At 42.9% G+C, this 15,649-nt stretch overlaps 1 protein-coding gene across 1 annotated transcript in view; it reads right to left on the bottom strand.

Moving 5' to 3' along the window:
• LOC138950076 (transient receptor potential cation channel subfamily M member 5-like) overlaps window positions 1-6,908 on the bottom strand; it is a 173,067-nt gene extending 166,159 nt beyond the window's left edge. Inside the window, exons 1-2 of the mRNA XM_070321854.1 lie at window positions 6,902-6,908; window positions 6,314-6,483 (exon numbers count right to left, since the gene is read on the bottom strand). Of these exons, the coding sequence (XP_070177955.1) occupies window positions 6,314-6,483; window positions 6,902-6,908 (177 nt within the window). The remainder of the gene's footprint in view (window positions 1-6,313; window positions 6,484-6,901) is intronic.
• Between the last annotated feature and the right edge of the window lie 8,741 nt (window positions 6,909-15,649).

Genomic DNA, 15,649 nt, shown 5'->3' with positions numbered 1-15,649 from the left:
CCGTGTGACTTGGAATAATAGGCCGCGAAAGGTAAATATGCGCCGAAATGGGTGCAATCTACTGGCCGTATACAATTTCATCTCCCACGGCATCACTGCAGAGCGCCTAGAACTGTACCCACGGAATATTTCATTGATTGATTGATTGATTGGTTGAAAAAGGCAAATCAATTCTCTATCCAGAACAGGCTGTACTTTTAGTTACAAGAAATACGGTTGATAGCTTAACAAAGCAACCAACTCTGGATGGATAGTTCATTTGACTTTTGCATTGTACGTAAGGCAAAAAACGACAATTTGTGCCATTTCGGTATTTTTGTCGATTTTACTATTGATACCTAACGTTTTTTTCAGTAAAAAAAAAAAAAGTTTTTTGATATATATTTTCTTCATTTTTCTGTCTTCTTTTTTTTTCAAACAATTTTATTCAAATAAATAACAACAATCAACAATATCTCATACAATGAATTAAATACAACTTATCGAGTACAACAAGCTAACTTTTTTTAACGTTTTGTTCTTCGAACACTCACACAAAAATGCTTCTTATCTGTAACTGCCTATTAAAAATACTTTCCAACAGTAAAAACGAATATGTTTTTTTATTTATACTAACGCACATCTTTCCGATTAAGATAATGTGGTTCAATTTATACATAGTTGCCTTTTTCACCATTACAAAATGCATACCAAATAAAACATCACTAACTTTCAAAACAATCTTAATTTCTAAAGTACGAAAAATAAATTCTTCAATAAAATTCCAGAATGTGTATACAACCGGGCATTCAAAAAAGAAGTGTTCAATGAAATCAGTTACATCACAACAGTAATTACATTTATTAGTTTCCGTTACTTTCATTTTACACAGGAGAATGTTGGTCGGATAAATGTTGTGCATAATTTTCCAGTGTAAAACTCTTAATCTAGTCTCTTGTGTTGACTGATAGGCAACTATCCAAGATCGTTCATCAATTTCTACATTAAACTTTCTCTTCCAAAATCCTCCGGAACATGGTACATCTGTTTTCATATTAATAATCTCTTTCCGATATTCTCTGGCACTTTACACATTTTTGCCGTTAAACAGTGGTAAGGTAATACAAACATCATCAGTCATATTTACAACATTTTTCCTCATAAATAATGACACAGCAGCTTTTGCAACATTATATTCAAGAATTCGGTTTGGCGAATATCCAATCAAATCACATATATGGGTGCGTCTCAGAATCTCGTCCTCTGTTTGTGACATTATCACCAAAAGTAAAATCTTCCCAGAAAACGTTGATAATACTATTTACACACTTCTCAGGGTGTACCTTTTCAGTTTAAACAAGAAAAAATATAACATTGCCTTTAGTTTGCCATATATTGAGCATTATTTGGACCATGTGTGCAAAATCACCCGTGTAACATGGAAACAATAAAAGACAAAAAAACTGCATTTATAAGGCTGAAAACGACTTTTATTCAGTTATTATTGTTGAATCACAAGCCATTATAGAGTTCAATATGAAATGACTACATGCAAACAACAAAATAATGTTTTTTTCAAAGTTCCATGCATTCGTCAAAATTTCAATACAAAAATGAAAATTAATTAATGATATCCTGATCAGAACATGTTGATACATGGCATTCATTCAGTCTTATTGACATTTAACCTTCACAATAGCATATATACAAAGATTTGTTGCTCTAAGACAAAATGTTAGAAAGTTATCCCAAAAGAATGCAAAATGGTCACCGATGTAACATGGAAACATCACTTTTGTAACAAAGAAACGGTTATGCTTTTTCCCACAAACTTTACTAAATGAAGCTGATTTTGCAACCAGATTCTTCTTAGGTAAAATGGCAAACACTAAAACAGGAACAGAAAGAAAAAAAGCTGGACAAAATCAAGCAAACTTTGCCCCAAAAAAGAGAAACATTAATGAAAAGTTCATCACCGACGTAACTCGGAAACGAACAACCAGACATGTATTATAAGGTTTGACATGAAGAATGCAAATGTTCAAAAGTGGTTCATTCAATTGTTAAGACAATAAACCAAAGGCATTGGTTACATATAGAACAGTTGCCACTTGCAGTTAATTAATTTATTTTAAAAGAAATAATGCCCCCTGGCATTGAAGGTGGGGTCACGAATCATGGTTGCATCAGATGTAGGGACTAAGGAAATATCATCGATCCCTGGAAAGCAATAGTAGTTCCCCTTCGGTTTTTTTCGAAGGAACGTTACCACCAGTTCGTCAGGTCGAATCTCTTGCACCTGAAACATGCAAGTACCTGCGATTTCAACTAAAGATTGATGCAATATGTGTACTAGTTTCACTAACATGAATTTGTTTAATGTCTATCAAGATTTTGATGCATCCACATTCACTGGCTAAAAACAAAATAAAGTAATTATTTTGTTCAGACTTACCATTCCATTGAACATACAACTTTTACAATTAAAGAAAACATTGACACTTACCGTTCCTTTAAATGGATTTCGGAAATTTAATTTTGATCATAATTTTTTATATTTTTAATTTTCAGAGCTTGTTTTTAATCCAAATATAACATATTTATATGTTTTTGGAATCAGGAAATGATGTGAAATAAGATGAACGTAAATGTGGATCGTTTTATATTAAAAAAAAAAATTATTACAATTTTCAGATTTTTAATGGCCAAAGCCATTAATTAATTTTTAAGCCACCAAGCTGAAATGCAATACCGAAGTCCGGCCTTCGTCGAAGATTGCTTTACACAAATTTCAATCAATTTAATTGAAAAATGAGGGTGTGACAGTGCCGCCTCAACTTTTACAAAAAGCCGGATATGACGTAATCAAAAGTATTTGTCGAAAAAAAAAAAAAAAAACGTCCGGGGATATCATACCCAGGAACTCTCATGTCAAATTTCATAAAGATCGGTCAAGTAGTTTAGTCTGAATCGCTCTACACACACACACGCACAGACAAACAGACACATACACACACATACACCACGACCCTCGTTTCGATTCCCCCTCTATGTTAAAACATTTAGTCAAGTTTTGACTACGTGAAATCGAAAGAAAAACTATTATTAACAAATGTTTAGCCTAATTTTTCACTTCATAGAATATCATAGCAGCAAAAACTCACCTTTTCTTAAGAACCTTGGGTGTTGATCACTGTCGTAACAAAATCACAGACTTCGGAAACATTCTCGAAATCTTTCTTCGCTGCTGGAACCTGAACTATTTCTCTCTGTAACTGCGCATGCGTAGTCACCCGCACCTCTAAGTCACTACGCGCAAAATAGTTCTAATCTTTCTTCAAAACTCTGAACATTATTTGCAAAACCGTTCACCATCGTAACGGAATTTTGAAGAAGCATGTCATATTGCGCAACTTTCAACTTAGTTTGCAGATGCAATTTTGAGAAAATAATACTTAAATAACATTTAACTTAGCGAGTTTCTATGCCCTTTCATGTCAAGATCGTGTTGAAGATGAATATGCAAATTCTAAAGTTCAAATTTAGGACTTGTTGCTGTTGCACGCGTGTGGAAACATATGTTACGACAGTGATGGCAAACTTTCAAGCGATTAATTTCGTTTAAAAAAACAATTCTGTGGACAAAATAACATTTCAACTGTCAAGTACACTTAAACCTAACACACATAACAAAAATAGCAGTCCTTGGACATTCTAAACGATTCTTGTAGTGAGGTACAAAACTAGTTGATGGTTCATGTCACAGATCAGACCTCCATTTTTCACGCATTTAATCATTTCTTTCGCAAAACAACCTTCATAATAATCATGCAAAATACTCAGTTTTGTTTGTACTATTTCTTTATTCATTTTACTTCTCAAAAATACCAATATCATGATTTAAAATTCAGTATGTTTCAATTGTGGGCTAATTTGATTATGGCACACACAAAAGGATCAGTTTCTGAGACGCACCCATATCTTGATATGATAATATGTCTCCCAAACGTACAATGTCAGTTAATACCAATACACCTCGTTGTATCCAACTTTCAAAAAAATGAAACTTTGCCACTATACGTTATGCATGCATTATTCCATAATAAAATCGGCCCGATTGTCCCACGATATTATCCAGCCAATATTTTAATACTGCTTTCCAAAAGTGTGATTTCACTAGGTCTAACCCTTTAAATCTTGCACTGTTTACATTCGATAAGAAACATTCAAAATGCTTTCCAAAACGCAAATACATCATCTTTGGAGTGAAACTCCAATTATCATTTTCATTTGATGTAGTCAGTTGTGAAACCCATTGTAATAAAAAAGAAATTTGCATTTGCCAAATATCGATCATTTTTAAACCACCTTTTTTCAATTTCAAAACATAAAACGCTTCTTTACCTTTTCAAAGGCCTTCCGATTACAATATCTTTTTCGCCACAAAAATCTAAACAATAAGGTATTGACTTCATTCAAAACACAGTCAGGTAATACAAACGCTTGCATAATATACACAAATTGTGAAATTAAAAACGTTTTCACAATACATATTTTCCCTACAATGCTCAAATTTTTCTGTCTTCTGTTTCTAACCGTTGTCAAGCCAACTTGGTCCATAAAACTGGATCAACATGTGTACAGTTTATCAAGTTTAAATTTTGTTCTGTAATAAAACTGTTGGGGTACGCCCTTTATTCCATCAGTGTCAAGGTCAGTTTAACTGGTTTGGTGTCGAAGTCGGTTCCTTGGACGTGACCCAATAGTTGTATTACGGAGCAAAACTTCAAGCAAGCAAACCTGATACAGTCTGGTTCAATCCAATAAACATGAACACAGTGTGTAAACAAGTTTGAACTCTTCCTGAGCTCGCACTGGTCGTAATAACGTATTATTTGTTGTGTATTTCCCAGCCGTGAAACTAATGGCACCGGGAAACCTTAGTATTATGACAGATAAACTAACACCCTCTATACCCTGGTGTTAACACAGATAAACTGACCTCTCTATACCCTGGTGTTAACACAGGTGAACTGACCTCTCTATACCCTGGTGTTTATACAGGTAAACTGACCTCTCTATACCCTGGTGTTAACACAGGTAAACTGACCTCTCTATATCATGGTGTTAACACAGATAAACTGACCTCTCTATACCCTGGTGTTAACACAGGTGAACTGACCTCTCTATACCCTGGTGTTTATACAGGTAAACTGACCTCTCTATACCCTGGTGTTAACACAGATAAACTGACCCCTCTATACCCTGGTGTTAACACAGATAAACTGACCTCTCTATACCCTGGTGTTAACACAGGTGAACTGACCTCTCTATACCCTGGTGTTAATACAGATAAACTGACCTCTCTATACCCTGGTGTTAACACAGATAAACTGACCTCTCTATACCCTGGTGTTAACACAGGTGAACTGACCTCTTTATACCCTGGTGTTAACACAGATAAACTGACCTCTCTATACCCTGGTGTTAACACAGGTGAACTGACCTCTCTATACCCTGGTGTTAACACAGATAAACTGACCTCTCTATACCCTGGTGTTAACACAGGTGAACTGACCTCTCTATACCCTGGTGTTAATACAGATAAACTGACCTCTCTATACCCTGGTGTTAACACAGATAAACTGACCTCTCTATACCCTGGTGTTAACACAGGTGAACTGACCTCTCTATACCCTGGTGTTAATACAGATAAACTGACCTCTCTATACCCTGGTGTTAACACAGGTGAACTGACCTCTCTATACCCTGGTGTTAATACAGGCAAACTGACCTCTCCATACCCTGGTGTTAATACAGGTAAACTGACCTCTCTATACCCTGGTGTTAATACAGGTAAACTGACCTCTCTATGTCATGGTGTTAAAACAGGTAAACTGACCTCTCTTCACTCTGGTGTTTATACAGGTAAACTGATCTCTTTATACCCAGGTGTTAATACAGGTAAACTGACCTCTCTATACCCTGGTGTTAATACAGGTAAACTGACCTCTCTATGTCATGGTGTTAAAACAGGTAAACTGACCTCTCTATACTCTGGTGTTTATACAGGTAAACTGACCTCTCTATACCCTGCTGTTAATACAGGTAAACTGACCTCTCTATACCCAGGTGTTGATAGAGGTAAACTGACCTCTCTATACCCTGGTGTTAATACAGGTAAACTGACCTCCCGATACCCTGGTGTTTATACAGGTAAACTGACCTCTCTATTCCCTGTTGTTAAAACAGGTAAACTGACCTCTCTATACCCTGGTGTTATTACAGGTAAACTGACCTCTCTATACCCTGGTGTTAATGCAGGTAAACTGACCTGAGGCACACAGGCCAGCGTGACAACAAGACTTCTCTCTTTATTGAAGTCTGTGACGTTCCTGTCTTGAAACAGCTTGTTGAACGTGTTGTGCAGGACTGTTTTAGTTGGTTCACGGCAATCACGTGCTGGTATGGTCTTGTGGCCGCTCCATGACAGCAACACGCCATCTGACACACATCCAGGTAACAGTCATTGAGTGATGGGTAGCAGTGCGGGGAAGAAGAGCTGATCATAATGGAGGGGGTCATGTACTGGGCATGTTGACGGTAACAGTCACTGAGTGATGTGTAGCAGTGCGGGGAAGAAGAGCTGATCATAATGGAGGGGGTCATGTACTGGGCATGTTGACGGTAACAGTCACTGAGTGATGTGTAGCAGTGCGGGGAAGAAGAGCTGATCATTAATGGAGGGGGTCATGTACTGGGCATGTTGACGGTAACAGTCACTGAGTGATGTGTACAGTGAGGGAAGAAGAGCTGATCATAATGGAGGGGGTCATGTACTGGGCATGTTGACGGTAACAGTCACTGAGTGATGTGTACAGTGAGGGAAGAAGAGCTGATCATAATGGAGGGGGTCATGTACTGGGCATGTTGACGGTAACAGTCACTGAGTGATGTGTACAGTGAGGGAAGAAGAGCTGATCATAATGGAGAGAGTCGTGTACTGGGCATGTTGACGGTAACAGTCACTGAGTGATGGGTAGCAGTGCGGGGAAGAAGAGCTGATCATAATGGAGGGGGTCATGTACTGGGCATGTTGACGGTAACAGTCACTGAGTGATGTGTAGCAGTGCGGGGAAGAAGAGCTGATCATAATGGAGGGGGTCATGTACTCGGCATGTTGACGGTAACAGTCACTGAGTGATGTGTACAGTGAGGGAAGAAGAGCTGATCATAATGGAGAGAGTCATTGTGACGAATGGAATTCGTGTATCGACTCCCTCTCTCATATTAATCGAGACTTCACTAGTTGCGTACACAAAACGAGGTTAAATGACCGAGACTACGTCATGACGACACTGTATACATATGACGTCAACGCTCGCGCCATTAGTCCAAAACTAGTGCAGCGTACAAGACAAGAATTTGTTTATCTTCATGGAAAGAAATTTAAAGAAGAGAGCAAAAGGAAACAGCGTGCATTGGTATTAATTCGTGAATATGAACTGTACATATATTCAGTTGAGGTTGCTAGGATGCAATGCTCTGACCGTTTCATTGACTCCAAGATGGCAGCAATCAACGAAGCCACGTAGATTGCACCAGCATATGTTTCACCTTCCGTGGACGGATTTCCACATTTTTGCGATCTCCAAAGGTCCACTAACCGCAGGTAAAACACGCTAATACATTTTAACATTATTGATTCACAGGAAAACACAGGTATTGTTCATTTTTCCATGTGTTTGTGTCAGTCTGTGAACTCTTGTTTCTGTGTTGTTTTAGAGAAACAAATTGAATGATATCGATGGAAATCATACTTGATAATAACAGATATTGCACGTGTGTGTTGCAGAAGGTGCAAGTGTACAGGGGTGTACAATGCTTGTGTAAATGATGTCGTGTGAACACTGTGGGAAGGGCAACGTCAGCGGTAACCACGGAAGGAACCACCAACGTCCCCAAGTGTCACCCAGATCGAGTTTATCATGATGAGTAGACTACTTTATATTTTGTGAACATTAACACACCATCACGTCTTCATTTGTGTAAACCGAAATACATTTTCAACGAGAAGAAGAAGTACGTTCCGCGCTTCGATATCAAACGTCTACGCAACAAGAAGAAGAAAGACAATGTTGTTACGTGTGTGTGAAATCGCACCAGCGAAATCATAATCTATAAAACTTTCATTTGAAGATTCTAAGAGAAAGGGATTGATGTCTGCAAGAATGATCACGTGCATGTTTTTGAAAGTACAGAATTATTAAATTTCTTATTACTTCTTTGCACTTGTCTCTGTTAAACACTGATCAGCCCTAGAACGAGAAGCAGACGTCACAGTCATGTACTGGGCATGTTGACGGTAACAGTCACTGAGTGATGTGTACAGTGAGGGAAGAAGAGCTGATCATAATGGAGGTGGTCAGGTACTGGGCATGTTGACGGTAACAGTCACTGAGTGATGTGTACAGTGAGGGAAGACGAGCTGATCATAATGGAGAGAGTCATGTACTGGGCATGTTGACGGTAACAGTCACTGAGTGATGTGTAGCAGTGCGGGGAAGAAGAGCTGATCATAATGGAGGGGGTCATGTACTCGGCATGTTGACGGTAACAGTCACTGAGTGATGTGTAGCAGTGAGGAAAGAAGAGCTGATCATAATGGAGAGAGTCATGTACTGGGCATGTTGACGGTAACAGTCACTGAGTGATGTGTAGCAGTGCGGGGAAGAAGAGCTGATCATAATGGAGGGGGTCATGTACTGGGCATGTTGACGGTAACAGTCACTGAGTGATGTGTAGCAGTGCGGGGAAGAAGAGCTGATCATAATGGAGGGGGTCATGTACTGGGCATGTTGACGGTAACAGTCACTGAGTGATGTGTAGCAGTGCGGGGAAGAAGAGCTGATCATAATGGAGGGGGTCATGTACTCGGCATGTTGACGGTAACAGTCACTGAGTGATGTGTAGCAGTGAGGAAAGAAGAGCTGATCATAATGGAGAGAGACATGTACAGGGCATGTTGACGGTAACAGTCACTGAGTGATGTGTACAGTGAGGGAAGAAGAGCTGATCATAATGGAGAGAGTCATGTACTGGGCATGTTGACGGTAACAGTCACTGAGTGATGTGTACAGTGAGGGAAGAAGAGCTGATCATAATGGAGGGGGTCATGTACTGGGCATGTTGACGGTAACAGTCACTGAGTGATGTGTAGCAGTGCGGGGAAGAAGAGCTGATCATAATGGAGAGAGTCATGTACTGGGCAAGTTGACGGTAACAGTCACTGAGTGATGTGTACAGTGAGGGAAGAAGAGCTGATCATAATGGAGGGGGTCATGTACTGGGCATGTTGACAGTAACAGTCACTGAGTGATGTGTACAGTGAGGGAAGAAGAGCTGATCTGTGATCATAATGGAGAGAGTCATGTACTGGGCATGTTGACGGTAACAGTCACTGAGTGATGTGTACAGTGAGGGAAGAAGAGCTGATCATAATGGAGGGGGTCATGTACTGGGCATGTTGACGGTAACAGTCACTGAGTGATGTGTACAGTGAGGGAAGAAGAGCTGATCATAATGGAGGGGGTCAGGTACTGGGCATGTTGACGGTAACAGTCACTGAGTGATGGGTAGCAGTGCGGGGAAGAAGAGCTGATCATAATGGAGGGGGTCATGTACTGGGCATGTTGACGGTAACAGTCACTGAGTGATGTGTACAGTGAGGGAAGAAGAGCTGATCATAATGGAGGGGGTCAGGTACTGGGCATGTTGACGGTAACAGTCACTGAGTGATGTGTACAGTGATGGAAGAAGAGCTGATCATAATGGAGGGGGTCAGGTACTGGGCATGTTGACGGTAACAGTCACTGAGTGATGTGTACAGTGAGGGAAGAAGAGCTGATCATAATGGAGGGGGTCATGTACTGGGCATGTTGACGGTAACAGTCACTGAGTGATGGGTAGCAGTGCGGGGAAGAAGAGCTGATCATAATGGAGGGGGTCATGTACTGGGCATGTTGACGGTAACAGTCACTGAGTGATGTGTAGCAGTGCGGGGAAGAAGAGCTGATCATAATGGAGGGGGTCATGTACTCGGCATGTTGACGGTAACAGTCACTGAGTGATGTGTACAGTGAGGGAAGAAGAGCTGATCATAATGGAGAGAGTCATGTACTGGGCATGTTGACGGTAACAGTCACTGAGTGATGTGTACAGTGAGGGAAGAAGAGCTGATCATAATGGAGAGAGTCATGTACTGGGCATGTTGACGGTAACAGTCACTGAGTGATGTGTACAGTGAGGGAAGAAGAGCTGATCATAATGGAGAGAGTCATGTACTGGGCATGTTGACGGTAACAGTCACTGAGTGATGTGTAGCAGTGCGGGGAAGAAGAGCTGATCATAATGGAGGGGGTCATGTACTCGGCATGTTGACGGTAACAGTCACTGAGTGATGTGTAGCAGTGAGGAAAGAAGAGCTGATCATAATGGAGAGAGTCATGTACTGGGCATGTTGACGGTAACAGTCACTGAGTGATGTGTAGCAGTGCGGGGAAGAAGAGCTGATCATAATGGAGGGGGTCATGTACTGGGCATGTTGACGGTAACAGTCACTGAGTGATGTGTAGCAGTGCGGGGAAGAAGAGCTGATCATAATGGAGGGGGTCATGTACTGGGCATGTTGACGGTAACAGTCACTGAGTGATGTGTAGCAGTGCGGGGAAGAAGAGCTGATCATAATGGAGGGGGTCATGTACTCGGCATGTTGACGGTAACAGTCACTGAGTGATGTGTAGCAGTGAGGAAAGAAGAGCTGATCATAATGGAGAGAGACATGTACAGGGCATGTTGACGGTAACAGTCACTGAGTGATGTGTACAGTGATGGAAGAAGAGCTGATCATAATGGAGGGGGTCATGTACTGGGCATGTTGACGGTAACAGTCACTGAGTGATCTGTACAGTGAGGGAAGAAGAGCTGATCATAATGGAGGGGGTCAAGTACTGGGCATGTTGACGGTAACAGTCACTGAGTGATGTGTACAGTGAGGGAAGAAGAGCTGATCATAATGGAGGGGGTCAAGTACTGGGCATGTTGACGGTAACAGTCACTGAGTGATGTGTACAGTGATGGAAGAAGAGCTGATCATAATGGAGGGGGTCAGGTACTGGGCATGTTGACAGTAACAGTCACTGAGTGATGTGTACAGTGAGGGAAGAAGAGCTGATCATAATGGAGGGGGTCATATACTGGGCATGTTGACAGTAACAGTCACTGAGTGATGTGTACAGTGAGGGAAGAAGAGCTGATCATAATGGAGGGGGTCATATACTGGGCATGTTGACAGTAACAGTCACTGAGTGATGTGTACAGTGAGGGAAGAAGAGCTGATCATAATGGAGGGGGTCATGTACTGGGCATGTTGACGGTAACAGTCACTGAGTGATGTGTAGCAGTGCGGGGAAGAAGAGCTGATCATAATGGAGAGAGTCATGTACTGGGCAAGTTGACGGTAACAGTCACTGAGTGATGTGTACAGTGGGGGAAGAAGAGCTGATCATAATGGAGGGGGTCATGTACTTGGCATGTTGACGGTAACAGTCACTGAGTGATGTGTACAGTGAGGGAAGAAGAGCTGATCATAATGGAGGGGGTCATGTACTGGGCATGTTGACGGTAACAGTCACTGAGTGATGTCTACAGTGAGGGAAGAAGAGCTGATCATAATGGAGGGGGTCATGTACTGGGCATGTTGACGGTAACAGTCACTGAGTGATGTGTACAGTGAGGGAAGAAGAGCTGATCATAATGGAGGGGGTCATGTACTGGGCATGTTGACGGTAACAGTCACTGAGTGATGTGTGGCAGTGAGGGAAGAAGAGCTGATCATTAATGGAGGGGGTCATGTACTGGGCATGTTGACGGTAACAGTCACTGAGTGATGTGTACAGTGAGGGAAGAAGAGCTGATCATAATGGAGGGGGTCATGTACTGGGCATGTTGACGGTAACAGTCACTAAGTGATGGGTAGCAGTGCGGGAAAGAAGAGCTGATCATAATGGATGGGGTCATGTACTGGGCATGTTGACGGTAACAGTCACTGAGTGATGTGTACAGTGAGAGAAGAAGACCTGATCATAATGGAGGGGGTCATGTACTGGGCATGTTGACGGTAACAGTCACTGAGTGATGTGTGGCAGTGAGGGAAGAAGAGCTGATCATAATGGAGGGGGTCATGTACTGGGCATGTTGACGGTAACAGTCACTGAGTGATGTGTACAGTGAGGGAAGAAGAGCTGATCATAATGGAGGGGGTCATGTACTGGGCATGTTGACGGTAACAGTCACTGAGTGATGTGTAGCAGTGCGGGGAAGAAGAGCTGATCATAATGGAGGGGGTCATGTACTGGGCATGTTGACGGTAACAGTCACTGAGTGATGTCTACAGTGAGGGAAGAAGAGCTGATCATAATGGAGGGGGTCATGTACTGGGCATGTTGACGGTAACAGTCACTGAGTGATGTGTACAGTGAGGGAAGAAGAGCTGATCATAATGGAGGGGGTCATGTACTGGTCATGTTGACGGTAACAGTCACTGAGTGATGTGTAGCAGTGAGGAAAGAAGAGCTGATCATAATGGAGAGAGTCATGTACTGGGCATGTTGACGGTAACAGTCACTGAGTGATGTGTACAGTGAGGGAAGAAGAGCTGATCATAATGGAGGGGGTCAGGTACTGGGCATGTTGACGGTAACAGTCACTGAGTGATGGGTAGCAGTGCGGGGAAGAAGAGCTGATCATAATGGAGAGAGTCATGTACTGGGCATGTTGACGGTAACAGTCACCGAGTGATGGGTAGCAGTGCGGGGAAGAAGAGCTGATCATAATGGAGGGGGTCAGGTACTGGGCATGTTGACGGTAACAGTCACTGAGTGATGTGTACAGTGAGGGAAGAAGAGCTGATCATAATGGAGAGAGTCATGTACTGGGCATGTTGACGGTAAAAGTCACTGAGTGATGTGTACAGTGAGGGAAGAAGAGCTGATCATAATGGAGAGAGTCATGTACTGGGCATGTTGACGGTAACAGTCACTGAGTGATGTGTAGCAGTGCGGGGAAGAAGAGCTGATCATAATGGAGAGAGTCATGTACTGGGCATGTTGACGGTAACAGTCACTGAGTGATGGGTAGCAGTGCGGGGAAGAAGAGCTGATCATAATGGAGGGGGTCATGTACTGGGCATGTTGACGGTAACAGTCACTGAGTGATGTGTAGCAGTGCGGGGAAGAAGAGCTGATCATAATGGAGGGGGTCATGTACTCGGCAAGTTGACGGTAGCAGTCACTGAGTGATGTGTAGCAGTGAGGAAAGAAGAGCTGATCATAATGGAGAGAGTCATGTACTGGGCATGTTGACGGTAACAGTCACTGAGTGTTGTATACAGTGAGGGAAGAAGAGCTGATCATAATGGAGAGAGTCATGTACTGGGCATGTTGACGGTAACAGTCACTGAGTGATGTGTACAGTGAGGGAAGAAGAGCTGATCATAATGGAGGGGGTCATGTACTGGGCATGTTGACGGTAACAGTCACTGAGTGATGTGTACAGTGAGGGAAGAAGAGCTGATCATAATGGAGGGGGTCAGGTACTGGGCATGTTGACGGTAACAGTCACTGAGTGATGTGTACAGTGAGGGAAGAAGAGCTGATTATAATGGAGGGGGTCATGTACTGGGCATGTTGACGGTAACAGTCACTGAGTGATGTGTACAGTGAGGGAAGAAGAGCTGATCATAATGGAGAGAGTCATGTACTGGGCATGTTGACGGTAACAGTCACTGAGTGTTGTATACAGTGAGGGAAGAAGAGCTGATCATTAATGGAGGGGGTCATGGACTGGGCATGTTGACGGTAACAGTCACTGAGTGATGGGTAGCAGTGCGGGGAAGAAGAGCTGATCATAATGGAGGGGGTCATGTACTGGGCATGTTGACGGTAACAGTTACTGAGTGATGTGTACAGTGAGGGAAGAAGAGCTGATCATAATGGAGGGGGTCATGTACTGGGCATGTTGACGGTAACAATCACTGAGTGATGTGTACAGTGAGAGAAGAAGACCTGATCATAATGGAGGGGGTCATGTACTGGGCATGTTGCCGGTAACAGTCACTGAGTGATGGGTAGCAGTGCGGGGAAGAAGAGCTGATCATAATGGAGAGAGTCATGTACTGGGCATGTTGACGGTAACAGTCACTGAGTGATGTGTACAGTGAGGGAAGAAGAGCTGATCATAATGGAGAGAGTCATGTACTGGGCATGTTGACGGTAACAGTCACTGAGTGATGTGTAGCAGTGCGGGGAAGAAGAGCTGATCATAATGGAGGGGGTCATGTACTCGGCATGTTGACTGTAACAGTCACTGAGTGATGTGTAGCAGTGAGGAAAGAAGAGCTGATCATAATGGAGGGGGTCATGTACTTGGCATGTTGACGGTAACAGTCACTGAGTGATGTGTACAGTGAGGGAAGAAGAGCTGATCATAAAGGAGGGGGTCATGTACTGGGCATGTTGACGGTAACAGTCCCTGAGTGATGGGTAGCAGTGTTGGAAGAAGAGCTGATCATAATGGAGGGGGTCATGTACTGGGCATGTTGACGGTAACAGTCACTGAGTGATGTGTAGCAGTGCGGGGAAGAAGAGCTGATCATTAATGGAGGGGGTCATGTACTGGGCATGTTGACGGTAACAGTCCCTCAGTGATGGGTAGCAGTGCGGGGAAGAAGAGCTGATCATAATGGAGGGGGTCATGTACTGGGCATGTTGACGGTAACAGTCACTGAGTGATGTGTACAGTGAGGGAAGAAGAGCTGATCATAATGGAGGGGGTCATGTACTGGGCATGTTGACGGTAACAGTCACTGAGTGATGTGTACAGTGAGAGAAGAAGACCTGATCATAATGGAGGGGGTCATGTACTGGGCATGTTGACGGTAACAGTCACTGAGTGATGTGTGGCAGTGAGGGAAGAAGAGCTGATCATTAATGGAGGGGGTCATGTACTGGGCATGTTGACGGTAACAGTCACTGAGTGATGTGTACAGTGAGGGAAGAAGAGCTGATCATAATGGAGGGGGTCATGTACTGGGCATGTTGACGGTAACAGTCACTGAGTGATGTGTACAGTGAGGGAAGAAGAGCTGATCATAATGGAGGGGGTCATGTACTGGGCATGTTGACGGTAACAGTCACTGAGTGATGTGTAGCAGTGTTGAAAGAAGAGCTGATCATAATGGAGGGGGTCATGTACTGGGCATGTTGACGGTAACAGTCACTGAGTGATGTGTACAGTGAGGGAAGAAGAGCTGATCATAATGGAGGGGGTCATGTACTGGGCATGTTGACGGTAACAGTCCCTGAGTGATGTCTACAGTGAGGGAAGAAGAGCTGATCATAATGGAGGGGGTCATGTACTGGGCATGTTGACGGTAACAGTCACTGAGTGATGTGTACAGTGAGGGAAGAAGAGCTGATCATAATGGAGAGAGTCGTGTACTGGGCATGTTGACGGTAAGAGTCACTGAGTGATGTGTAGCAGTGCGGGGAAGAAGAGCTGATCATAATGGAGGGGGTCATGTACTGGGCATGTTGACGGTAACAGTCACTGA

The sequence above is a fragment of the Littorina saxatilis genome, linkage group LG16, assembly GCF_037325665.1.
Source record: "Littorina saxatilis isolate snail1 linkage group LG16, US_GU_Lsax_2.0, whole genome shotgun sequence".
Classification (NCBI taxonomy): Eukaryota; Metazoa; Mollusca; class Gastropoda; order Littorinimorpha; family Littorinidae; genus Littorina; species Littorina saxatilis.
Note: the sequence above shows the minus strand (reverse complement) of the source record. Positions and strands in the feature narration are given on the sequence as shown.